The sequence below is a fragment of the Centruroides vittatus genome, unplaced genomic scaffold, assembly GCF_030686945.1.
Source record: "Centruroides vittatus isolate TY-2023 unplaced genomic scaffold, ASM3068694v2 contig_563, whole genome shotgun sequence".
Taxonomy (NCBI): domain Eukaryota; kingdom Metazoa; phylum Arthropoda; class Arachnida; order Scorpiones; family Buthidae; genus Centruroides; species Centruroides vittatus.
The window spans coordinates 742,440-769,411 of record NW_027122334.1 but is presented as its reverse complement, the minus strand read 5'-3'; the positions used below and the strand labels follow the sequence as shown (position 1 = coordinate 769,411).

The following is a 26,972-nucleotide window of genomic DNA, read 5'->3' as shown; positions in this document are numbered from 1 at the left end:
TTATTGATTTACCATAGGTTTTTATGGGAATTAGATTAATTCATTCTGGAGACTCCAAAAAATAAAAAATATAAATAAACGTAGTAAGAAAGTATATATGTAACAATAAAAATACATATATACACAGTCTTGCATTTTTATTAAATGTTTTTTCCGTTTGTGGGGGTTAAAGAATCTGTCCAATGTCAATTGCTTTTCTCTCTTCTTCAGGATTTTTCAGAAGTAATTAATAGCATTGTAATTGTAGAGATCTCCAAGCATATTAACCTCATTCTGGTTCGGATACCATTTGGATGCCCATTGTTCTGACATCCTCCCGCTTCCTCAAAAAATCTTTAATTGCTTGAGACTTCTTGGTATATTTTTTATAGCTAAGATTGTGTTTACTGTAGACCTGTTCAAGCCATACTGCCTAGCAACATCAGACATCTTCTGCCTACTCTCTACCTTGGCTATTATATCTTGCGTGGTTTCTACAGTGAGCACAGTTCTTGATACTCCACTCTTTTTATGCTCCATAATATTATCAGTTTCTTTTTTAAATAATAAGTTCAGAAAAGCACTTACAAAAATTGAGAGAACATAAATCAACTAGTGCACAAAAAATTATTTAAATGCAAGGCCCAAATGAAATTTGAAATTTGGTATTAAAACGTTAATAAATATCTGATGGCACAGTTAAACTCTTGCCTTTTGTAAATAAAAACTGACGCAAAACTTAATGAGTACCCGTCCAATAGTCTCACGAAAACTATAAAACGTTATTTGTCAGAAAGGTAAACAAAAAGCTGGAATTACAAGGGGGAGTTTCAAAATTCAGAGGAATACTATCTGATCAGTATCGGGTTGAGCATCAATGTTGACATCTTCAGAGCTCCAGAAAGTTTCGAATTGTCACCTGGAGACAAGGGAAGACCAATCGGTATTCACTATTTTATGTCGCTTCTTTTTCTGTATGTTCTGTGAAGTGTTTGTTGTCCGAAAATGAAATCTTTCACAAAAGTGTTTGTTACCCTATTTGTTTGTTATCTGAACTGTTCATTAACCAATCACCCACTGTGTATATATATATAATACTTTTTGAATTTATTGGATTTCATATTTAATTAAGATTAAAAATAGAAATTTTTTGATAAATTATTTAATATTCAAATAAACTTCCAGTCTAAATTTAAAATTAATATGCAAGGTTAGTAATAATTACAAAGTTGCATCAGAAAATATCTGCAATGCTTTTGTATCTTGTAAAAATCTTGTATTAATAAACACTATTAATTTCTCTTGAGGGAATACAAAAACTTTATATATGAATATGAAATAGTTTCAAGTTTAACCAGTTTTAGTATGCTTGTAATGCAGTTAAAATGATCAATCTACTTTTCATTGATACCAAAGAACAAAATGTAGTGATATCATTTTGTAAACTAAAGGAATATTAGAGATAGTAATCATCATAGATTTACAACACAATTTGGAGAGAATGCTCAACTGCAGTGGATTGTGAATAATATATTATCTTAAAAAATAACCATACAAAAATCACTGAAAAAACAAGCAAACATCAAGAGATATAAGATAAAAAAATAAAATATATTTCTTTTTGTGTAGAAAATAACCATCTTATCTGTTGAACATTACAAGCATGTATAAGTAGTGATCCTCTAAATTAAATTTCTTCATCATATCTACTTTAAAGAATTAATTATTTTAAAAATTATAAAATGTAAAACAAACTAACCTCAATTGTTTCTGCCAATACCAATCATTTAAATTTTTAACTTTTTTATCAATTAAATGTTCAACAATAGCTATTTCATGAATTGTATCAAGAATAAGTGCTTTTAATTTCAAACTCAAGATATAACTTTCAACAGTTGATTCTGATAAGTCAGTGTTGGTAAATGAATCTAATTGTGCTTTCATTTCATCCAAAAGATGATGTAAAGAATTATTCTGGATTGCTTTCTCACATTTTTCTGTGAACAATATTTGTTCAGTTAAGCAAAGAATCTAAAACAGAAATAAGCAAAGAATGAAAGATTAATTTAAATAAATATATATTTATTTCTGGATTATTATGATATATATTCATATATGAATATACATTTCTAATTATATATATAAAATAATAAAATTATATGAATGACTAAATTCAAGTTGAATTTATTAACTGAACTATATATATAAAAAATAAGTTTAATAATTTATTTCATAACTCATTCATTATTTAATAATTTAATGATTAATAAATTAGAGATGTTTTAAATAAAAAATATTTATTTAAAATAAAATACAACTAACAATATCTTTAATCTAGACAGATAACTTTCTTTAGAAAATTATACAAGAAAAATTTTGCTCACACAAAATCAGTGAGTTTATAAATAAGTTTTGAAAAATAATTTCTGATTTAAATACAAAACTAATTTTTATTATAAGAAACTTAAAAAATTTTTAAGTTGATTTGCAATTCTAAAATAAATTAAATATATTTTCTTTTTCTGGGATGCCATAATTTACCAGAACTTTAATGAAAGACTATGAATTTTGAATAATATTATTTTACAGTTTTATAATTTACCTGAGAAGGAAAATTAGAAGGATCCAATCCTCCTTGTCCTTCAACTTTACTGATTTTAAGACTTTGTTTCAATAACAACTTCAGTGTGTTCTTCATTTCTTTTGCTAATTCTCCTAACCACACCTAAATAAACAAGTAAAATTTTATTACTTCATACAATGTTCATTTTATATTTAATAATTATAATTATAATTAATTTTATTAAACTATTGAAATAAGTAGTCATAGAAATGTGTAATTTGATTGTTAACTAATCTAAGTTACTTTTTAAAAATTATATAAAATTATGTGAAAATTAAATCCAAAACTCAAATAGAACCAGGCTCAATTCGAATGACTGAAAATCTACATAAATAACAGAGTTTAGATGTACGTTATATTTTATTTATTGCACATTATATATACCTTTACAACAATATTAACAGTATAAAGCAAAAGACATATCTACATATAATATCAGTTTTTTGTTATCTATCGGATGGTACAGTACACGTACATAAGTTTCCTGACAATTTGTGTGGGGTAGAACTTCTCTTTATGACCTTTTACAAGGTCAACTGGTAATTAGGCTTAGCACCCTGTAAGAAAACCAAAGGACTAATTTGAACTGAAATAATTTTGATATACTATACTGTATTTATTTTTGTTATCAGATCCTTTGTTATAAAGTTGCTAGTGTTCAAAATTGGCAGTGAGCAAAGAGAAAACAGTATTTGTACAGCTGCAACATATACTCAGGCAAGAATATACCACTCACAAGTTAGTTCTTTAATTTTTTTGCATATATACGTTTTCTGTATGTCTACCTTTCTTATTCCAGATAAACCAGAGATCTGGATTAATGGGATCCAGATAAATGGAGTTTCACTGTAGTCCGAAATAAATCTGACTTTTAGATGTTTAATTAAATTACATGAATTTGTTCAATTTGTTGATTGTTAGAATAATTTTAAAACCTCACTATAATAGAAATATCTTAGAATACATCAATCTGAAATTTAAAAAATTATTAAACAGATAATTTTCTTTAAAAGTTAACAAAAATTTTAATAACAATAAAAGTTTTTATTTATTATACCATAAGTTGCAATCAATAATGCTCTTTCCATTTATATAGCATATATTAATAGAAAGATCATTTCTTACCAGCAGCAGTAACCACATAAATTAAAGCATTTTAAATAATTGGTACAATAATAATATTTCATTTAGATTAATATGTGATCTTTGCCTATCAAATTGCTATTATTATTTGTAATGATGAAACAAAATCAAAATTTCTATTAATATGATTAAATGTGAAGATTCTAAAGACAAAGGGAGAAATCAGATTTGTCATCTATCTGTTTTATAGAAAATGAGTGTTGTATATTTTTATATGTTTTTGTACATTTGTAATAGATTCAATTCTGAAGCTTAATTGCCAAAACTTGTAAAATATTTAAACATTTCATGTATATTAATGAGTAAGTTAATTAATTTATGAAATGTTAAAGTTACTTTTAACATTGTCCAATAAATATAAACAAATTATTTAGATGTATAATAAATCAAACTTACTTCAATATTAGGTGTAACTTGAATTTTATGCTGAAGAGGTACAATTTCTTCTTCAACAGATTTTATTGAAATAATATGACTACACTCCTCATCAAATTCTACAGAATGTATTCCAGCAAATAATTTTTTCAAATGTGATTGAATAATACGTGGTTGAGTTGCCTGTCCTAGTATTTCCAGCAAATCTTCATCACCAATAAAATAAAATCGTGGAAATATTGATCGTTTATCCTATTAGTAGTAAAACAAAGAAAAAATTATTATTTAATTATATGATTTATCATTAGAAAACTTTTTAACATATTTTAAGATAAAACAATATTAATCTTTCATATTGGATATTTTAAAATTTGATAATCATTAAATTATTTTTAATTAAATGTAATTTATTTAACAAGTAACCTGATGCTGTTTTTATTGTACTTATTATTATAAATGAAAATTTTTGAGTAAAATCTATTAATAAGTCCTTATATTTACAATAAAAATTAAATGATTGAATGCTTTTACACAAAACCAAATAAATGAAACAGAATAATCTTAGAAATATGTTACTTAAGTTATCATAAACAATTCTTTTTGAAGAATTGTTCTTATGAGAATCATTCTGAAATTAAGAAATAATTCCTTTGATACATTTTTTTAACATTAGGAAGATTATATTAGGCTTATTACAGTTAATAGAACAGCTACAGTATATACAGCTAGATTTAGACAAACTTTTTAAAAATATATATAATGGTCATAGCTTCAAACTAGTATGACTATTTTTAGCAGTCTTGTTCAACATAAAATTATCAGTCTCATTATTAAAAAATTTCTATATATTACATTTTATACCAGTACACCTGAATTCAAAAAAATTTGAAAATAATCAATGCATATCTTGTAATTATTTCTAAATAAAAAAAAGACTGAGGGAAATTGTAAAAAACATTTGATGGAAAACAGAAAATTTGAAAGAGTTTTGATTATCAAATCAAATAATAATTCCTGCGGCTGTCATCATGAATGGGCACGCGCATTCCTCGGAAGCAAAAATTTTAGATTTTTTATTTGTCGTATATAAGTATTTGTCAAGCTACGGATAGGGATTTTTTATCCGTTGTATATATGACAGATAAAAAATCTTGTGGGTTTAAACCCCATTTGAAAAGAATTTAAAAAATTAAATAAAAATGTTACTATGTTATTAAAAAGTATATTGTATATAACTGTTATTTTGCACCTATTCTGTTCCTCTGTATTGTATTATACTAATTTTAATCTAATCTTATATAAAATATATTGTAAAAATTAATAAATTACAAGTATATTATAAAAATAATGTTCTTTTTTTTTAAACTGCACCATATTGAAAATTCTATGCATGGGCCTGTTAAAAAAATATATAAATCATTATTTTAAATTTATTAATTTTAATAGAATAACATTTAAATAAATACCTCCAAAAACTGATTAAGAGCTTTCTGACATCTATGCAACTGGTCTATAAGATTATTTAATTTTGAAGTTAATCCTGAGTAATTTGTCAGTGAAATAACATGCAAGTCTTGAGCCACATTATCCATTATAGATCTGAAAAAAATATCAAAATTACAATATATCAATATTTATAATTATTATTATTTAATATATATTTAATTTTTATTAATACATTATAATATAATACATGGATTATATTATTACAGTATTACTATAATATTTAATTGTAATAATACTTATAATACAAAAGTAGTTTAAATTGAATGTTTTGTGTCAGAGAGATCAAAAACCAATCTTCTCTAAATGTAATGCAAATCTTGAATGCCTGAATTCTGAAAATTTAAAGAATTCAAATGTTGGCTCTCTTAGCTGAGAGCCCAGAAGTTCAAAAAGTATTCAATCAGAAGTTAAATTCCATTTCAAAATGTTTATATGAAGTTACAGTAAATCCTTGGCTTACACAAATTTGAAAATAAACAATATCAATATTTAAACTTATGACTAGCAATGCTATTTATTAAGCATTGCTTTGAACATACATAAACAGTGTTAATGTCTAGTTAATATCAATTGATAGTGTGTGTATATGTGTCATATTGAATCAATTTGTGCTTTAATGAAAAGCACAAATGCTTTGAAAGTTCTACTGTGTTAATGAATCTGCATAGTACTTATTATAATGTATACAGTATGTATGTTTTATATTTGTGTACTGGATATTAAATGAAGTTTTCTCAAAGTTTTCTTTTCGTAATCAAAAGCCATTTAGCTTTAGTTATCCTTTACAATTAATATACGTGACAAAAATGTCTTGTATTTAAGCACATTGCAACTCATAATTTTTAAACTTGAGCAAAAACCTTTAGAACAAGTTAATTACATAAGTTGAAGACTTAAGAAATTTCTCAAACTTTTTATAGTATATATCAGAAATGGCCAAACCTTGTCCATATAATACATATCAGAAATGGCCAAACCTTGTCCATATAATACATATCAGAAATACATGAGAGCTGAGCTGCATCCTATATTATAATATTTTATATATATGTAGAGAGAGAGAAATGCTCAAAAGTCAGACTTCTATTCCTAAGTAAATAAGTGGTAGGGATCTGATATAAGGAAGCCATAATAAAGGTCTAGAAGAGTTCCAGTTTGACCACCATGAATATATATACATTTTATAGTATATTTCTGACTGAATATTTGTACAGATATAAATTAATATAAATTATTTCAAACTTTTATAAAGATTAACTTCTAATGCATGGTGATTATAATTATTTGTTAGTTATTATTTAAAACATATTTAGATATTAAGTAAAACATCAGTAACGTATGTTATATCTTAAAATATATTGAGCAAAGTATAAATTTAACTGTAAATATAAAGTTTACAAATAAAAGTAATAATTAATTACATTTTAAAAAATTAGATTCAAATAAATATGCAAGTTTTAACCACAAACCTAAAATCATTACATATATTTTGAAAACGTGTATGTTCAGAAGGCAATGCTCCTCTTCCAAGAATAGGTTCTAAATAAACCCATTTTCTCTGGACCTGATTTAACTGCTGAAGTGATAAATCCAATGTAGTTAAACGATTTTCCCAAATACTTGCACGATCAGCAAAATGTTTGTAATAAGAAGAATCTTTCAATGACTGTATTAAACATTGGTTTTCACCAACCTAAAAGATATAGTATTGTTATATTTCTTAATATGTATTATTCCAAGTAACTAATTACTAATTTAATAAGATGTTTAAATATTTTTCAACAAACCTTGTTCAATATATCTCTCCAGTCTTTAATAAGAATAATTTTCTTCTTTTGTGAATCTTCATGTTCAGTTATTGAAAACTTAGCTCTTGCACTCCAAAGATCTAATTCATTCAAAGCTTCTCGAATGGTTACTTCACCTTGTGCTCTATTATTTAATTCCTAACAAAAAATAATGTTTATTATGTACAGCTTAAGAAGTTTATTATAGGTTATTTATTATTTTATAAAAATGCATTTCCAATAGAAAAGTTATAAATTAACAGAAAGCATGAAAATCTTATCTTTTTCATTTATAACGAAAATGTGTTTTTTAAAATAATTTCATATATTATTAAAAATATTTCTTTTTCATACAAAATTTATATCTATAAACATTATAAATAGTTATCAAGAAGGCACAAATGACATTCCTAATTAAGTGCCTGATTTGAATTATGAAATGACCATGAATGGAACAAAGCATTATGTTTAGAAAGTAAAATTGTAAATTCCAATGTAACATTGTCATTATACGTTTATACAAATTTATAGTATTGTATGATATGGCTAGATGGCTGAGCAGTTAGGATGTCAGCTTACTTTCTGGGGAATGTGGGATCAAATCCAGATAGATTGAAAAACATCAAGAATTTTTCAGGAATGGTCTATCCAGATATGTCAAGCCCCTATCCCTTACCATCTGGCCCTTCCACTGTGGCCTGACTGAACACATAATGGGCTCGCTAAAAAGACTCTCTTAGTACCCACAGAGCAGTAATAATTTAAAAAAACATTGTATGATGACATCTATGTGAAGATGGCCTATTGAGGGCTAAACTTGTACTGGCTAGTTTATAACAATGTCTTACCATCCAAACTCAATTCAAAGGAGTTTTGATGGTAATCAAAAAATAAAATTTCACAATATATTTGCATTAATTCATAAAGATGCAAAAAATAAAACTTGCACACAGGCACAAGATATCCTAGTGGCAACATTGATTACAAGGAAGAGAGAACACAGGAAAATTGAGTCATCCTGATTGATTTCAAACTTTCTCCCTCACAATCGAATTGATTGCTCACTGCCTCCAAGTGAAAATTGAGACACCTTTTGCATTGCAAAAAAGTCAACATCGAGTCATCAAGGACTTGATGTTGACTTCAATTTTAACCAGAAATAGCTACCTGATCTTAGGATCTCCATTGTTTTAATCAAGTTGTTTGTATGTTCTCCAACCATAGCAGTTGCTTTAGAGATTATTAATCTATAAATTTCTGTCTGGAATATTGACCCAACAGAAATCTTCAAAACAAAATCCTTTTTAATTAAGACAAAATGCTAATAACAAAAAATACATTTTTTTATAGAAATTTGAAAGGGAGAATATAAAGGTAAGTACCTGGAAATTCTCATAATCATAAAATCTTTGTTGAAACTTTAATTTTTTGTTCATTAAAAAACATGACACCTCTGATTGTAATATCAAAGTGATTGCAAATAAATTTTCAATACTGTGCTGGACATGATTTAGAACTTATAAAATAAAAATTATTCTGCAAGAGATTGATATATACCATATTAATTTTTTAACTTTGTTATTTTATACTGAAATTTTTTATATTATTGAGAAAATTCTTTCAAATCATTATGACAAGAAAAAATAAATGAATTAAAAAAAATTATCTGTTACAATAAATTGCAAAATATACTTACTTTTAAATTTTCAATATTATCAATAATTTTATCTTTAGCCCTTAAGAAATCACCAAATAATAATTTTTCAATTGGGGTATTTGGCATATTTAAGATATGAAACAGATTAGCCCAATGTGATGAAGAAAATACATCACCTCTGCAATATTTTAATGCTGGTATAACTTTCTGAAATGTATTAAAAATAGATAATAAAATAAACTATTTTAAATAAATGATCAATAATTTTCCTACATTATCAAATACAAATACAAAAAGACATTAATTCTAATATAAATAATAACAAGCTAGATTAATATGAGTTTAAGTAATAGATGGGACCTTTATCTAATAAAATTATTTATGAGAAACAAATATTTTCAGCCTGTCTTTTGGGCCATCATTAATTTAATGCAACCATAAATCAAGATCTTTGTCATCATCTCTATTTATAAATAACAGGCAATATACATTCACATGACTACTATTTTCAAAATAAAAAATCTATTAACAGGAAATATATATATATAATAAAAGTTATTTAAAATATCTTGATTGAATATTGATTTAAGATTAATTCAAATTATAATTTGAACTAAATTTAAAATAATTATATACCTTGTAATTATTAATTTCTTGATGTAGCAAAACAGTAATTGTTTTTGGCTCATCTATTGTTTCTTGTTTTTCAATCTTTTCAAGCCAGTTATTGAGAAACAATTCAAAATGATGCACTTTATTTCTGAAATATAAATTATATAATAAATAAAGAAAATACAATGTTGTAGTCTACAAACAGTATTATAAATATGTATTAAATATAAACAATTACTACTACAAACTATTACTATTACTATTAATAAATATTTTCTATTTAATTAATTTAACAAAACAATAATTAAATTTAAATAATTAATAATTAAACAGAAAATTATAGCCATTATTTAGCCTGATAACATACAGCAGTGGTTGGCTTTGGTAATACAATGTATCAGGTTTTAGTAGAGTTGTTTGTTTAATAATTACATTGATTAATTATAAAATTCTTCTATACCAAACTTTTAATAATCTGTAATATTTTATGATAATGTTCTAACTTTTCTTAACTGAATTTTAACAAGATAAAACTGTCCTTTGAAATAAAGGATATCTGGCAATTCTAATTAAAGAGTTACAAAAGATCATGGATGTAAGGTGTTCCCAGCTGATATGGTGACAACCTACATGACTACGACTATATGAACTAACTTTGCCTTGATAAAAAATTTTAGAACTGACAATTTTTACTGATCATAATTAAGAAAAAATTAAAAAAATCAATAATAATTTATTGAATATACAAAAATAAAGATTAATAATAAAAAAGCAAAGTATTATTAACTTAAACTGTCAATATGAAGGATTAAACTTCTTTTCTTTCATTATTCTTTCAAAATTTGATTTAATTATGAACAGTTGAATTCTAATATAAGGAAAGACATCTAACTTACTTCTGTATTTTATTTTTGACACAGTGTAGAGCAAAACTCCACTTTCATACAATTATATAGTACTAAATGGCAACAAACAACAAATTGTCTTTTCAAATAAATTTGATTATTATTCTTTAAGTCACACCAAAACATGATAAAAAAACTTTATTAAACTTTTATTTGGTTATTTGATGTCAAGTTGATGAGATTTTCGTTTTGAAATAGACAGTCTGAAAGGATACTGAATATGGATGAAAGGATGAAAATCCAATAATCATTGGCATCATTAAATGAATAATTTCCTTCACTAAGGAAGGAAATTAATCATTTAATGTCAGTTACTATTTTAGAAGGAAAATAATTCTTTTCAAATTTCCTCATCTATTTGATTCCTTTAAAAAATCAAAGTTGAAAATAAATCATATTATTTTTTCACAGCCATGGTTCAGTATTATAATTTTTATAATAATGACTGTAATTTATCTTTTGTGTTGAAAATATTTATAGTTTTTTCTCTTGAATAGAGAGAGAAACATCATTTAATTTTGTGAATAAATCTGCCAAATAAGCAATTTGACTCAACCATGAAACATTTCTAAAATAATCTTCTAATAAAATTTGTCATTGTTGTAAAATTCAGAAAATGTCCTAGAACGCCACTAAATTCATTATTATTTAATATATTTTTTTATATAAAAAGGAAAAAATAATAAATGAGAAAAAATCTTTTCTCAGAAACATGACAAAAAAAAACTAGACAAAGTCACAATATCAACTGTCTATGATTGGGATCGAATTAAATATTGATTTTCACCTATTCTGTGATCTGTTGAGATCTCGTTATATTTAGTAACAAGTGACCAACTACTTAGAAAGTGAGAACAAGACAAAGCAACCAATTGGAATAGGTGATCAGGGACAGAAAATAATATAAACTGCAAATTTCAAGGATATGACAATTTCTCCTAAAATCTCTGTGTCAACCATTTGTTGTGTGGGTGTCTCAGGCCTACCTTTGTTTCTATCTTCCTTACTTCGATTGACATATTTCCATCACTGGAAGTTAACTGCATTGCCCCAGAGCTGTTGAGACATCAAAGAAACTTTCAGTCATGAACCAAGGACATTCCTTCAGTTGGGACTATTTTGGAAAGGAGAAAAAGACCACCACAAACTTTGAACTTCCAAGATTACAGAAATATTTTAAGCTTTTTTTGTGTCAAATAAATAGTTTCATGTAACCATTGTGTCTGTCTCAATTCCAGTCACAACTACATACAACTCCTCTCATCTATCTTGACTACTGTGCCCCTATCAGCAACCCAACATTGTGTAAGAATATGGTGCACTTTTCTTGTAATTCAAACAATCTGATAAGAACTCTGCCATACAACAACCATCTACTTTCAGTATGTATCAAAAAACTGTACATTGGCTGTTTACATCTTCACATATAATTTTGAATAATCTTGTTTTTAGTGGTTATGTTTTCATGAAGTTCATAAGCTTCACTTCTTCATTTAAAATGTATTTTAAATGAAGAAGTGAAGCTTCCAGTGGGCCATTCCAAGCAACCAATGCATATCTGTGAAAAACGTAGTTTCTACTCATACAGGTTTTAGCAACACTTTAAATTTGTATTACTGCTCCTTTCACAGGTCATATCATTGACTTTACACCATTACTACATAAATCTTCAAACTTAATTCTGAGTCTTCATAAAATCATTGATACATTTAAATATCATTTCTCCTGTTGTACTGGTTTGTAGATTTTCCCATAGTAATATGTCTGCCTTAATAGAATTATTATAGTAATAACAAACAAAAACTAATAAAAGTGCTAGTTTTCCAATGCTTCTTATACAATGTACCACAGTGCCTAACTTACTACAAATAATTTAATCCAGGAAGACAACACAACTAATTCAATGTTTTTGTAAATTACTAAACAAGCATTCATTCAAGTATTCAAATATTGCTACACTTGAAAATCCACCAACTGTGAAGTGCAACCTCCATTCATTTTTTTAATGCATAAAATGTTTGATCATTTGAAATTCATTGCAGTGTACAGGAAACAGGTAAGAGTTATGTTCAAAAATGATGTTATTTGTTTAGTTTCCAGCAGGATTTACTCTCAAGTGGCATCTTTCCTCTGCATGATAATGCATGTCCATATATTGCTATCATAACTTAGTAGTTGATTCAGCAATTTAGATGGGAAGTTTTTGAACATCCCTCTTACAGCCAAGACTTGCCCCATTAGATTACTATCTTTTCAAACATTTAAAAAACTTTCAGTGGCAGGTGTATTAAAACTAAAGATGAAGTTAAAACTGCATGTAATGACTTGCTAAAAGCAAAGGCAGCTATTTTCTGTCAGAGCATTCAAAAGTTTTTGTATTGTTATGACAAATGCCCACATGTCCATGGACAAATGCCTACATGTTGGAAAAAAGTGTTTGAATTTTCTTAGTTTCTGCATTTTTTTACAGCAAAACAGTTTTTATTTTTTGGATAACCCATATTGTTTAATTATTTAATTAATTTAAAATATAGTCTGAAAATAATCTGGTGATTTAGAATTCTTTTATTTTTATTATGGATATAATTAGAAATTTTCAATACCATACAATTTATATAAAAATATAATTATTTCTTTGATTCACAAACACAAGTCATGTTTCCATTTCAACACTTGGTGATAAACTAAATAAAGATGGAATACCGCCAAGTGTTAAAATGGAAACACGACTTGTGTTTGTGAATCAAAGAAATAATTAAGAAAACATGGTTTCAGAAGATTAAAAATATAATTATTTTAAAATTACCTAAATAAAATCCATTCTTCTTTTGATAATTCATCCAGTCCTGATTTAAATTCATCAAATAAAAACCATATTTGTTCAGTATTTTGTAAATCTTTTTCCAACTCTTCTATTACAGATAAATCAGGTGCAGGTACATCAAATTGCTCAATATCATTCCTGAAAGAATTTGATTTAATTTTAAATGTTTTAAGCATTGATGAGATAGAACATAATTTTATTCATTAAAAACCATTCTGTAGCATACTATTTTTTATTTAAAAAAAAATATATATATATATATAGTAAAATTGGCAATTTAAAAATTTGTTTAAATTTTTATACTACAATTAATAAGAAGGGCTTAGGCCCTAAGCATTGGAGTTGCCCTTTATTATATTTTGTTTAAGGGACTAAAATTTCTAGTTATGCTACTGTATCAAACTATATTCTATATTAGTAATTTCAAATTTATAAAATATTTATTAAAATCTAATTTACTCAAATATATTACAATATAGCAGAAAATGTAAAACTAATATCTCACTTTAAGTTTATTTAATAATAAATTTTCCAAATATATGATAATTTACTTAATAACTATTGTTTTGTTTTTATAAAAAATTTAATACTCACAATAATTTTTCTTTAGTTTTTATTAGTTCATTAAATTCAATTCGTTTTTCTTTTATTACAGTAATGGCCATTTCTACTTGATTTATATCTCCATTAAATGCTTCATTTTGAGGTTTCAACTGATGCCAATGTGCTGAAAACCTTTCTATTTCTTTTTCATAATTTTTTAAATCATTTAACACTTTTGTTTTTAATACTTCAATCTATTGTTAAAAAATAAAATATTCTTGGAATATATTATTTTGATTATAAATTCCTCTGTCAAGTTTATTAAATAAATAAATACATAAATTGCAAAATTTTTACTCATATTACTTTTTATTTAAATTTTTGAATATAATCAAACTTTCAAATTAATAAATTATTTTGTTTTAATTAAATTTAAAAATTTAAGTTTATCAATTCAAACAATTTAATGTAAATATGATTAAAGTAAACTGATGGAATGTTTTTTTCTATCAGTTTACTTTATTAAATATAGAAGAATCATTGATCTTTTTAAAAGTAAATGCAAGACAAAAAAACATGTATAAGGGTTGACTGAAAGTAATGGCCAACATCATATTATGGATAAACTATTCATAACAAAAGAAAATGTGATTTATATCTAAAATTAACATCTATCATACAATCTTGCAATGTGAAATAACATATACATTGGCTGTGTTGTAACAATGTGGCAACAGAAGGCATGAAACAGTTGTACAATCTATGCTTCATTGGGTACAAAAATTTGAAATAAATTTTTACCACGAGAATTTTCAAACTTTTAGAATGAAAGCAAATGCATATCTATTAGAATGAAGATTTTATAAAAAAAATAATAAGTAAAGGTATAATCCTTTACTTACTTACATGTCATTTTTGACAATGAATAATTTCTAGAAATTTGGCTGGTTTAAAATATTTCTTTAAGTGAAAACCCATCCAAAAAAATGCCTTTTATATTTCTTACATTTACAAATACATTTGTACTTAATCTTAAGATAAATTTAGTTATCCCTTTGTCCATAAAGTTCTGAGACTGATTTAATATCTTGTTTAGGTAAGCATTGTGTGGTTTAAGATGTTATACATTTCAGTATATGGATATTTATGAGTTGCTTGTGTCATCAACATTAGTTTTCTCGACCTCCAATAGACAGCAGGGCACTGCAGGAAAACTTTCATGACATGTCAGTGGCACTTTTTGCTGTGAGAAGAAAGGACATCCAAATTAAACAGAAAATTAATATCATGTTCTGTGTGAAGCTAGACAAAATAGCAACATAAATATTGCAGCTTCTATGTGTTGTTTATGATGATGAAGCTTTAGCTTGGGTGTGTATGTTTGAGTGGCATGGGGAACTCATATCAGGTATAATGTCAACGGAGGGTGACACAAGATCAGGCTGGCCTTCAAGTTTATGGAATGAAGACAATGTGGTTTGCATTGAGTTACTAGTTATTCTTTAGTATTATAATGAATTTAACTCAATAAAAAACTACAAAATAGAGTATAGTTTGGTTATTAAGAATGATACTAAATAAAATTTCTTAAAAATTAAAAAATTATATATTTTGATGATTAATTCAAAACAATGCAACTAAATTATAAAATATTATTTCTATATAACAAATTAATTCAATTAGAAAAGATATTATGTTATAATTTGTGTATAAGTTACCTGCTGAGTAATTAATTCAGAATGATCATCAATTATACGTTCAAACATATCCCATTGCCCTTGGAGACTGCTTAATTCAATAACTGCACTTCTTGACCATTTGCCCAAAAATTCATTCTTTATTTGAACATCTTCATAAAGCTGCAAAAACTTTTCAACAAAATTCAATAATTAAAATTAAATATATATTATTATAATTATTATATTTAATATTTTACAAAGAAATTTCAAAATATTTACTATATTCTTTCTATTTCCTCTTCGTACAATAAAAAAAATAAATAGTATAGAGCAACATTTTATAAAACAGAAACATTAAATTGCAAAGTCAATGAATAATTCTCATTATTCTCATGATGAGATGCAAAACATGCTTTTCCATTGTTGTCATTTTAAAATGTAGAGCTAAAATTTAGACTAAGAATTTACTAAAAAAAATTTTCAAGTTTATACCATTAATAAGCTTATAAGACTGACATATGTAACAAATGGTCTTTTATTTTTCCCCTATTTAAATAAATATTGTATTGAAATTTTATTGCATATTTAATCTTATATTTTTACCAATTTAAACACTCTAAACTTCTACTTTCCAGAATCAAAATACAGTAAAAATTTGTTAGTCTAAAACCTGATAATCTGACAGCTCTGGAAAGTAACCAATAGAATTATCTGATAATAATCTGACATGCTAGTACTCTGTGAATTGGAACTTGTTTACATAATAATGCACTAATGACCACTAGGCAAAGAAAATGTATATAAGCAATTACATGTCACAGACATGTTTGAAATAAATGTTATCAGCACACCATCTTGTGGAGACAGAAAAAAAGACATCCACAATCTGATCCCAACAGATAAAGCAATTCCATCAATGTTGACTCAAGAATAGTTAGGAAAACCTCAAATTTCTATGCAGTGTAATTCAGTACACTATACATAGTCTAGATTATATTGTGCCAAATGAACATTGTTTCATTAGACATAGCACATGTTTTGTGTTCAGAACATGCATGACTGATGTATTTTCTTTCCCACAGACCGATGTAAAGACAACATACCTACAAACAAGTTTCTTACACTCAGAGCAACTGTAGCTTTTGTGAATTATATGTTCCTGTGAATTATATTATTAACCTGAAAAATAAATATTATATGCACATGAATCATTGTAAATGTTGGTTTTGTGCAATAATGTATTCATTAAATTTTTGTAAGTTTATCAATCAATCTTCACAAAGTATAGTTATACTGTGTTAAGATGTGTATACATTATCATCTTCAGACTAATTAAAAAATATGCATAAACAAACAGGACATATATAGCAGTGTGCTTTGGTACAAAATGTACAGTGATGTCTAAAACATTCAGATTGCATATAACTTATTGAATTTTGCAAAAATACAAAAACATCCAATAATCCATTTTTGATAATTTAACATCACCTTGGTCCCATATATACCAGATTAATAAACTTTTATTATAAAATATAACTTTTTAATAAACTTTATCTTGATTTTAAAGAAATACCATTTTCCCAGAAAATAAAACCAGGTCTTATATTAATTTTTGTGCCAAAAGATGCATTACATCTTATTTTCGAGGGATGTCTTATCCAAAGATGCTCACTTGGATATTTACAAATACTTAATTATAATTTATATTATCGTTTTGTTGTGAAACCGTGTTGTATTGTTCTTAGAAGTGTTGAACACAAAATCATGTTAATAACAATGACATGGCTTTTTCCACCTTTATTTAGTTGATAAAGGTGGAAAAAACCATGTGATTGTTATTAACATGATTTTGTGTTCAACATTTATATTATCATTTATTTTAAGTATTAATGTCAATAATAATATTTATTTATAACTATATATTAATATTTATTTTATAATTCAATACATCTGTTGTGGGTTGCAATGGAGATATTAAATACAACCATCTTGCTGGCAATCTTAACTGGGGCTTATTTTAGGAGTAGGGTTTATATTATGAGCATCCCAAAAAATTATACTAAGGCTTATTTTCTGGTTAGGTCTTGTTTTTGGGTAAATATGGTATAAACATATTATAAATAATAAACTTAATATGTATAATAAATAAATACTAACTTACTATAATAATTAGGTCAACATAGCTACATAATAATCTTTAAAATAACTGTTTATTTATAATTAATATAAATTTATTTACATGCTCTTTTTTCTGATGATATTCTAATTGCTTCTTATTAGCTTCGGCTAATTCTTCTACAGATTGTGGATTATATGTAAGTTTTGCAATTGCTTCAGTTAAAAATTCTTTCAAAATTTGACAATCCTTTTGTACAGATCTTCTTAAACTTCTTACCATAACAACATCAAGTTCAGATAACAGATAATCTACATATGCCTTGATCGGTGCATAACTGATACTAATACAGTCAAGTTTTTCATCTTCCCTAAAATCAAAAATCTTTTAAATTTTCTGACATTAATATATAATTATCATATATATTTAAAATTCAATTAAAATAATAGATTTATAAAAAATTTATGATTTTTACAAATTGATTTTTTCATGTAAAGTATTATTTTTATTTGAAGTTTTAATTTTTAAAACATATTTAATATACAACATGAAAAACTTGCAAATTAAATTTATTCTCTCAAAACTGATTTCAATTTTTATAGATTCTGATCATCTGATAAGAATAAAATCAAAAATGTCAATAATTTTTCACGAATCTTTTTGCCTAGTTAAATGCACAATATACTGTTTTCTAATAGAATATAATGTGCACCTTTTTTTTGGACTTTTCTGATCTCAAAAATTGGTATGTGCATTAAAACAGGTACAAAGTCAACTTAATGCAACCTCACTCATGTTACTTGCTACTCACTCTGCTCAACAATTTTTGTGTATTATGACATCAGTATAGACATGACACATGTTCCTCCCACTCCTTTGGTTTTAATTTTGGTTTTGGTGTTTGGAAAGGTTTTGGATGGGTTTTCGGAGTACAGCAAGCCAACTGTATGTTGTCCAGCAGACAAATCTCATATATAGCTGTGTTTAAGCAGAGAGTTATTCACTATGCTGAAGAACACATATACAGATATTTCAGCATGATACTACAAATCTGGAAAATTTCATGCTTACACAAACTGATATGAAATCTTGCTGTTAAAACATTTGTGAGATCAGAGCGGGCAAAATATGTGATTTGTTTGGTGGGTGTTCTATCAGGGTTCCAAAAAAGTCGAAACCCCACTCGACTGACACCAATATGTGAGAACGGGGAGGTAGGCGGTAGTCGCTTCTTCCTTTCCGGTAACTCACTTGTCAAGGATGGCTGTTATGTTAATGGCGAGTTACGCGGTACGCGAGTGGATAGGAGGAGAGATGGGGTCGACGGTAAGGCGAAAGTGATATTCGAGACAAAGAGGACACCAATTAACAAATAAAACAAGATTTATTAAAATTAACAAAGGACACCAATAAAAATCTGACTAAATTCCCTAAGTCGCGTAGGGTTCAAGAGAGAGAGCTTACAGTTCAGTTCATACCTCTTAATTCGTTTCCTTAGAGTTAGCACTTTGTTATCCACGAAGGGTAGATAAGTATCCGAAAATGGCACAGTTTGACAAAGTCGCGACTGAGTGCGGAGACGTTAGGACAGTAGGTCCGAGCGGTGACGACGTGCGATGGCTTCTGTCCAGCAGATGATCAGAGACTCCCCCGAGGGGGTGGAAGGAGTGGCTTTTATAGTTTTAGTTTGGAAAATTAGGTCACGTGATTGTAGGTGGATGACGATTTGTGTCATAGGTGTTCCCGGGCTTCAAAATATATGACAAATTCGGACGTTAACTATAAACTGAAGTTGCAAGATGATCCATTTAAAGCTTAAGAACAATAGATAGTTGATAGTTATCTGGCCTGGGATGCATATTTTCTCGTCTGGGACCATTTTTACACAGGATGTTTATATCCAGGACCGTTTTTAGGCAGGATGCTTTTAATAGGAAAATTTTCCAATTTAATAAAGGGAACGATTATTAAAAATTGTTATGTTTGTTACGAATTTACGTTCAGGGGATTTTTCGGATCTCACACATTGATTATACAATAATTTTGACTGTGACTTTTTTTTTTATTGATCTGCAGATCCTTTGTACCTGATAATGGGGGCATAAATGAATACATTCAGAAATCTGAATGTTACAAAACACTGTAAACATGAAAATATAATGTTTTTCAAAAAATGCATTTAATATTGTTTAATGCATTAACTTCTTTCAGCTGAGTTTTCAATATAGAGTGTGCATTACATTTGCAAGCTAATATTTTGGGTTTTGACATCTCAAAAATTGAATATGCATTACAATTGAGAAAACATAGTATTACAGATTACTAACCTACAATAATTTTTACCACAATGAATCTAATTATGTTCTAATATTTTTTGTACCATAATTTTCTGCATGTTACCTACAGTGATTTATACTTCTTAGAATTGTTAAAATGAAAACAAAATATCACATAACATTCATTGCTGTATACCTCATATCTCATTATGATATGTTTTCAACAGCAACTTGGTATGAAAACAGTATCTTGGTTGCCATTAAAAATGTCACTTAACCTGTATGCAGTTTAGAAAGCATTGTCTCAGGCATTCCATTTCTTCTCTGTTTCTTTTGTTTTATTTTCACTAGCAATTCATTGTAGATGCAGTTATAAACAGAGAAATTTGAGACAGAACCACTAAACTGCATTAAGTATTAAAAATATTAATTATATTTGTGAAATGAAAAGAATCTATACTAATAATTTTTATAATAAAGATCTGATGAATTATAATAATCAGGTCATTCAATAGAATTTTAAAATTCTATTCCATTCATTCAATAACTTTAAAAAAAGTTACTTGAAAATTTATTTAATAACAACTTTTGTCAATCTTATGGCATTCTTTATTTCTAAATTTAGATAATAACAGGAAAATGTTAAATTCTTTAAATTAAACACTCCTCTTAACACCTTACTGTTATTAATTATGCATGTCTATCTTCATTAATTAGCATTTTATTGCTACTTTTATTTTTAATTAAATGTAAATATTATTTTTTATGTATATTCGTTGATTTATAATTTAAATATTGTTGTTTAATTAATATTGTTTAACTTATACGTTTTGTACAAATTTTTCATTTATACATATAGTTTATATTGACCAAAGATAGGCAGAAAATGTGTTTTTTGTATAACAATAAACTTTGCTTTCAGGAAAAACAGTTTTATATCTGGTAATTGACAATATGGTGCCAGGATTCATTAAATTTGAAAATATTTAATATTTCAAATTATATAAGAAAATTATTTAAATTAATATAACACAAAATTCTACACTTTAGTTTAAAAAATAAAGAAAATAAATCAACATAGCAATGATATTGTCTTTAGTTTTAATTTAATTAGCAAAATGGTTGATGTGTGTGAATAAAACAAAATATTACAGTCAAGTTAAGAATATTGTTTTAAATGCATATAATTATTTTAGACATTAAAAGTCATTTTACTACAATGAAAAGAATAAGAGTTTATAGTGTACTAATTATAAGTAGTGAGTAATGTGTCTTAATCATCAAACAGATGATTAACTTCCCATCAAATATGGTTTTGAAAAGTTCATCTTTCATTGGACAAACTGTAAATATACTAATAATAATAAATAATGGAGAAAAAACAATTAGAGAAAGTTACTAAGTGGACCTGCAAATAGAATTTGAATAATTGTGGAAAAACAGCCATAGTTCCATTGTACTCAGAACCATTCCAAGTTCTAGAGCAACATCTGAAGAACAAAGCTTGATAGAAACAACATCCATATGCTACAGAAGTTAGCACTACTTACAACAGCAAATATTTTGCATAAATCTCTAAAACATCCCAGGTGTGAGAAGTTGGGGGCTAAGGTGTGAGACCTAACCCGCTCTCCGACAACAAATTGGCAAATCCCATTCATGGTGTCAGTGGATGGCATGAATTTAGGCGAGTGGGAGGGTTAGTGAGGTCATCGATAAGGTTAGTGAGTCAGCAATACATGAAGGATGACACTCATTTGAAATAAATATAACACATTTAATACAGGAAGAGATTACAAAAAAAAAAAAATACAGTCACAATGTTACCTTGTAAGGCATCATATCAATAACAGAGATTCCGCTTAGCAAGGCAAAGTGGAGATTCTCGCGGTTAGCTAGTTCCTTTAACCTAAGTCTAACTCACAATCTAAAGTCAACCAAGAGAGAGAATTTACATAAAACTTCAAAGTAATACCTCTATTATTGCTTGTTCATATGACGAAGTTTCCAAGAAGATCCCAAGGCAAAGGAGGTGAGGCTTGTAATAGAGGTTTCCTTCAGTGATCATGACAAGGATCAGGTGTGATCTCTTTTTATACATGTCCCATGTGAGAACAGTCTCAGGTGAATTTGATTTAATGTGTTCTAAGTTCAAGTTGTGTCTGAGTTTTGCTAATATGAGCTGTCAAAAATCAGATGATTCGACAAATTATGGATATTTTTAAGCCATTATTGTTACTCGTCTTACTTCATAATTCTGTCTGTTTGACAGTTTCCTATCATTAATAATTAAATGTTTTGACTAAGGTTGTAAGTCCAAACATCGTAATAATCATTGACTTGAAGGGATATTTGATTAGGTTTATCTATCAGAGTATCACAAGAAAACGGGTGTGTGGGTTTTTCCACTTTGTCATCTTTTCATCGCTTGATCTTTTGGTCACCCTTTTCTTGGGGAGAATATTAAAATCTTTTATTACTTAAATATTTAATTATGACTTTAAACCTTTAATTAACGTTGATCAAACAAAGTGGAAATGGAAAGGGGCTCAAAATCTCACATTGGTATCTGGGAGAGAGTCAATGTTTAGGGGCTGAATGTAGCCATTAATTGCTGAGAAACTGTTTATATTAAATAGTAATAATAAATGCTAAAATAAACTTGAAAAAACTAAATAGAAAAAGACTGTAGCATAATATCTGTAGTGAATTTAGTGTTTGAAAAGTTACCTGTGGTCAAGATGAGTTCCAGTGACAATGTGGTCAATACAGCTTTTGGTAGGAATAATTGCCATAACAAATGCAGAGTAAATAAGCAGTAAATAAAATAATTACCATTAACATTATCATTGTTAATTTTACTAAGAAAAACTATAATATTCAATAACACAGGTTTGAAAGTTGATTGCTTAGTTCCTACTCACTATAGAAGCCAAATGTAAGCTAAAATTGATAGCATCATTATACAAAAAGGAGAAAATTAACAAATCTTTATCAGCTTTCAAGACAAGTTTAAGTAGGAGTGTCTATAAATGTGATTGACTTATAGAAAATAGAATACAAAGGTAAGGCATACGCATATACATTATTGGTGGTTTCCAGAAAAATTGCAATGGAGATGAAGATATTCAGCATGTAAAAAATCTTTTCAATGATTTTTATAAACATTCTTAGCAATTTTAGACAAAGAAAAAGCTAAATTTTTAGTTACAATTTAAAATCAACAGATAATCTCCATGTCTTCTTTAAATCAATTTTAAAACAAATAACCCATGAGTTATTTACAGAAAATTATAGTAATTATATTTTTAATTAAAAAAATGTTTAATTGCTCTTTACCTTTAATCAATAATGCCTCTTCAGTTAGTATATGTTTTTATATTTTAATATAAATATTGTATTCAAATTAATTAAGAATTGGAAAAAAACTGAAAACACTTGCAAATATAAAAAAGTATCTTTTTCTTCCTTCCAGCAAAATGTTTATTAAAGGAACAAACGTTTTCAGCCTGATTTATAAGTCTACCTCAGGTCTACCATTGACCATAATATAAAAACATTCTATTTTGGAATATTCACTAATTTGACAGTAGACATGAGGACATAGAAAATATGTTTTTAGCCTATAAATCAGGCTAAAAACATATTTTCTATTAATAAATACTTTGCTGGAAAAAAAAAAAAAATTATTTTTTGATATTTTAATTTCAAGTTTAAATTGTTCCAATGTCATGTGTCAATGATAGATGCTGCAATGTTCTAGAATTATAGAATATAAATGTAATCTAATAATCTCTACTAAAAATGGCTAAAAACATTTATTTATTCTTTAAATTCCTTATTAAATATTAAAAATCTGATCTTAATTTTGATTTAGCATTTAACTAAACTCATAAGCCAAACTAATAACTATCTAGTTTAGTTAGTTTGGCTTATGAGTTTCTTACCAAAAAATAATGTTGTTTCATTGTCATTACATTATCAATAGATAATATGCTAAAATTGAATGAAATTGAACAAAAATATTTCAATGACAAAAATTTTAAAACTACTTCATTAAATTTTATAAATTTAATGAAGTAGTTTTAATTTAATGTAAAATTTAATGTAAATAATGCAAATATTAAAAAGACCTTTATAGTAATGTTTACAATGAAAATGTAAATTAGCTATGAATTATGAATTATTATTATTTATTATTATTGTTGTTGTTGTTGTTATTGTTAGGTAATTGTAAAACATTACAAAATATTCTGTAATGTTTCATAATGATGTAAAAAAATTGTATACATGTACTGTATACATAAATGTTTTGTGCATTTTATGATTTATCTTTCAATAGTTTGGTTTCTTACATCAACTATAACAATTTTTCCTAACATTTTGAAAAAATATATACATTTTATATTTAATAAATAAATTTTTGCTATTTTCTGGATTAATTTTCGATTTACAAATACATGGACTAATAAATCCATTGATGTTTAAAATAATTTGCTTTTGGCAAATCATTTTACACATTAATCTCTTGTTAATTTTAACAATTACATAATTTAATTTTAATCAGTAAAAGTCTAAAAAATGGATGATTTTTTGAGTTTATATTTAATAAATTCATTTATATTAAACTTAAGCAAATTCTGGAAGTACTGTTGCCTTATTATGTCAGTTTATTTTATGAACTTTTATTCTTTCAGATAACAAATATATTTATATACAAATACTTATATCATTTATGAATATATAATTTATATTTATATTGGGTTGTTCGGAAAGTAATTTCATTTTATTATTACTACAGAAATTAGATGTATTTTTACCAGCCAATTTTATTTTAAACCACATTTTCATTATATACTTCAACAGCTGACATTTTAAGGCTTATTTGTAAAAAATTTTGTTTGATTCTGTACAATTGTTTTTTTTCGGTGACCCATCAAATATGGAAAATCGAAAGCATCATTTTCGGCATATTTTGCTTTTTTATAACTAAAAAATCAAAATGCTGTTCAAACAAGAAAAAAATTGTGGTACATGTTTGGAAAAGATGTGTTGAGAGAAAAACAGTGCCAAAACTGGTTTACCAAATTGCATTCTGGCAATTTTAATATCAAAGATACACCACATTAATCTCTTTTTAATTTTAACAGTTACATAATTTAATTTTAATCAGTAAAAGTCTAAAAAATGGATGATTTTTTGGCAGATTTGATGGCCATTTGAAGCCAATGAAAACAAAATAAAGGTACTGATTGAAGCAATCTGCCGTATAACAACACGTGAAATCACTAAGAGATTAAATCTGTTAAACTGAACCGTTTATTATTACTTAAAACAAATTTGTTTCGTTTCAAAGTTCGATATATGGGTTCCACATGTTATTAAAGAAAGATGTTCTCTATGGTGGGATTTTAAAGAAATCTTTTTTGAGCTTTTACCAGACAATTTAACAATTGATTCGAAAGTGTACTGCCATCAAATAAACAAATTGAATAATATCATCAAACAAAAAAGGCCAGAATTGATCAACAAACAGTGTAGTGTTTTACCATGATAATGCCAAATTTCACATGTTTGGTAACTCGTCAGAAACTGTTATAGCTTAGATGGGATGTGTTATCACACCAACCATATTCGCCAGATCGGGCACACTCAGATTATTACTTGTTCCGGTCTATACAAATTTTTTTTAACTGTAAGACATTTACTTGAAATGACAATGTCAAAAATCACTTGGATCAGTTTTTTGTAAACAACGATCAAAAATTTTATGAATGTGAAATCATGCTACTACCAGAAACAATAACAACAGGTATTTGACCAAAATGATCAATATATAATTCAATAAAATATTTATTTATTATAAGAATATTGTGTTTATTTTTCTGTGGAAAAAACGAAATTACTTTCCGAACAACCCAATAATTTATTTTTGTAACTTTAAAAAGTATATAGTTTATAAATAGTTCTTTTTATCTATTCATAAATTACTTACAATTGTAATTTACTAAATGCTTGACTTTTTGCTTTGATTACTTTAAAACTTCTTTTCCAATCTTCTGGTGAATGGCAATGATTATCCACAAAATCCTCTATATTCAAAGATCCTAATACAACCCAATCCTAAAAGATTTAATGTTTGTCAGAAATAATTTTAAATTAATATCAAATAATTTGAATAATTATTTGAAACTGGAAATACTATAAATGTAAAATTAAAAATAAGGTAATGTATCCACTGGAATAAAGTTATGTATTACTTTCAATAAATTTTCTATCTGTCAATATATTGGTAATAACATTTCACAAAATTTCAAAATGTTATTCAATACAAATCTCTTTCATTAATCATTTATTGTATTGATGTTTGTCAATGATTAAGACAAAAATCACCTGAATCATAAATCTTTCATTCTTGCATAAAATTTAGAGTATGCATTTTTGCTTGATAACTACTCATTTAATTATATTACAAATATAATGTATATTTGCCTGAAGTATAAATTTTAACTGAAAGAAAATTATATTTTATATAATTCCCTTTTAATATAAATTTAATATTAATTTCCACTAAATTTCAATTTGCAAAATATTGTGAAGTTTTACTAATTATCAGAACAATGAAATATTACACAATGATTCATAATCATAATTATTGTTCTTCTCAAAATAATATTACATTATTTAAATTCTTAATAATATAGTATACATGACTGTTAAATTTATATTGAATATAAAATTGCATAAGTTTCTGGTACTAAATGCAAGGCTGGATTTCACTCTTTTGCAACTGTAGGCACAGGCTAGAAATTTCTAGAATGTTGCCTTTTCTCACATAGCTCAGAATAGTTTGTGAAAGTGTACCAAAGTTAGTACACTTTTTTAATTATGAAAATGATACATTTTACTAAATGAAATAGTTAACATATATAATACATTTTGTTTTA

The 26,972-nt window shown here is 26.3% G+C and overlaps 1 protein-coding gene across 1 annotated transcript in view; it reads right to left on the bottom strand.

Moving 5' to 3' along the window:
• The window catches only part of btv (beethoven), a 239,088-nt gene that overhangs the window by 156,893 nt on the left and 55,223 nt on the right, over window positions 1-26,972 (bottom strand). The window contains 13 exon segments of the mRNA XM_067274747.1: window positions 1,739-2,010; window positions 2,582-2,704; window positions 4,142-4,372; window positions 5,587-5,719; window positions 7,096-7,319; window positions 7,414-7,572; window positions 9,110-9,277; window positions 9,707-9,830; window positions 13,394-13,549; window positions 14,006-14,208; window positions 15,673-15,822; window positions 17,873-18,119; window positions 26,021-26,148. Coding sequence (XP_067130848.1) covers window positions 1,739-2,010; window positions 2,582-2,704; window positions 4,142-4,372; window positions 5,587-5,719; window positions 7,096-7,319; window positions 7,414-7,572; window positions 9,110-9,277; window positions 9,707-9,830; window positions 13,394-13,549; window positions 14,006-14,208; window positions 15,673-15,822; window positions 17,873-18,119; window positions 26,021-26,148 — 2,318 coding nt within the window.